The sequence below is a fragment of the Hylaeus volcanicus genome, chromosome 9, assembly GCF_026283585.1.
Source record: "Hylaeus volcanicus isolate JK05 chromosome 9, UHH_iyHylVolc1.0_haploid, whole genome shotgun sequence".
NCBI lineage: Eukaryota > Metazoa > Arthropoda > Insecta > Hymenoptera > Colletidae > Hylaeus > Hylaeus volcanicus.
This window is the reverse complement of record NC_071984.1, coordinates 3,209,010-3,210,150: the sequence shown is the minus strand read 5'-3', so window position 1 is coordinate 3,210,150 and position 1,141 is coordinate 3,209,010. Positions and strand designations below refer to the sequence as shown.

The following is a 1,141-nucleotide window of genomic DNA, read 5'->3' as shown; positions in this document are numbered from 1 at the left end:
TTTATCATAGAATCTATGTCTTTGGCATCGTTGTTCCTTTGTAATTATGAAATTTGGAACTTTTATCTGAAACTGAGAATTTCAAAATGAAATATATTAATATAAAACTAATCGTAGGAGGTTTATCATAGAATCTACGTTTTTGTCATCATTGTTCCTTTGTAATTATGAAATTTGGAACTTCGATCTGAAACTGAGAATCGCAAACTGAAAGATTTTAATATAAAACTATGTTTTATAGAATCTACCCTTGAAGAATAATTTGAGTTCATCGTTCTCCTACAGGAGCGGCGAAAAAGAGCTCGAAGAAAGCCATTTATTCGTCCTATCCATAAACGTGTATTAGAAGAATCGTAAATAATCGAAACAGTCAACGAGAAATGTTCTGGGTGGAGTCGTCATTGTATTTCTCGCTCCAGTTTGATGTTATCTAGCGTTATCGCCCCACGAATGAACGTCTTCGCAATAATAACTCTACCTCCTTTTGGTATTACCACTTTTGTAAAGCGTTGTCACTCTAAGCTTCTGCGCAATCGTTGCTGATAACAAGAAATTGAGATTTGCTGGCCTCGAATGCTCAGTGCTGGACGGATCAACATTGTATCGGTATTGCGGAAAGTCACTTGCTAGTTCTATTGTCTCGTTGGATCCAGCAGGTTCTAGAGGATCCTGTAGAGGGAATCCCCGAGGTGCTCGTTCGACATGACCACCGTGCTAGCCACGTTCGCGGTCCTCAAGGACCACGTCAAGTTAAAGGTCAGCCAGGATTACGTGGCCATCGACAATATCGGTAATGGAACCTACTCAGATTCACCTGTAACGGTTCCTCCGTCTTTTTATCTATTCATCACGTATTTGTTGTTCTCGGACCAGTGTTCAAGTTGCACTACAGGGCCACGTTTCTGATATTGCTCATTAGCTCGCTCCTGGTGTCCTCCAGGCAGTTCTTCGGAGAACACATCAGGTACTGAAACTTCCTGGTGTACGTATAGTTGATTCTCAGACTGAAATGTTTGGTAGCGTTTGAATATTTGTATGGGGAAAATATCTACTCGACAAACTAAATATCCTTGAGAGTTTTAGGAAGTGTAACGTCAAGTAAAACCTTAACTATAATATCCTTGGTATCTCTAGGAATCTT

The 1,141-nt window shown here is 39.9% G+C and overlaps 1 protein-coding gene and 1 long non-coding RNA gene across 2 annotated transcripts in view; one reads left to right on the top strand and one right to left on the bottom strand.

Moving 5' to 3' along the window:
* LOC128881937 (uncharacterized) overlaps positions 1-322 on the bottom strand; it is a 1,809-nt gene extending 1,487 nt beyond the window's left edge. The window contains exon 1 of the long non-coding RNA XR_008458223.1: positions 249-322. This is a non-coding gene — a long non-coding RNA (uncharacterized LOC128881937). The remainder of the gene's footprint in view (positions 1-248) is intronic.
* A 223-nt stretch (positions 323-545) lies between these two features.
* Positions 546-1,141, top strand: part of LOC128881931 (innexin inx7) — a 3,548-nt gene continuing 2,952 nt past the window's right edge. Inside the window, exons 1-2 of the mRNA XM_054133384.1 lie at positions 546-790; positions 874-964. Of these exons, the coding sequence (XP_053989359.1) occupies positions 703-790; positions 874-964 (179 nt within the window). The 5' untranslated portion in view covers positions 546-702. The remainder of the gene's footprint in view (positions 791-873; positions 965-1,141) is intronic.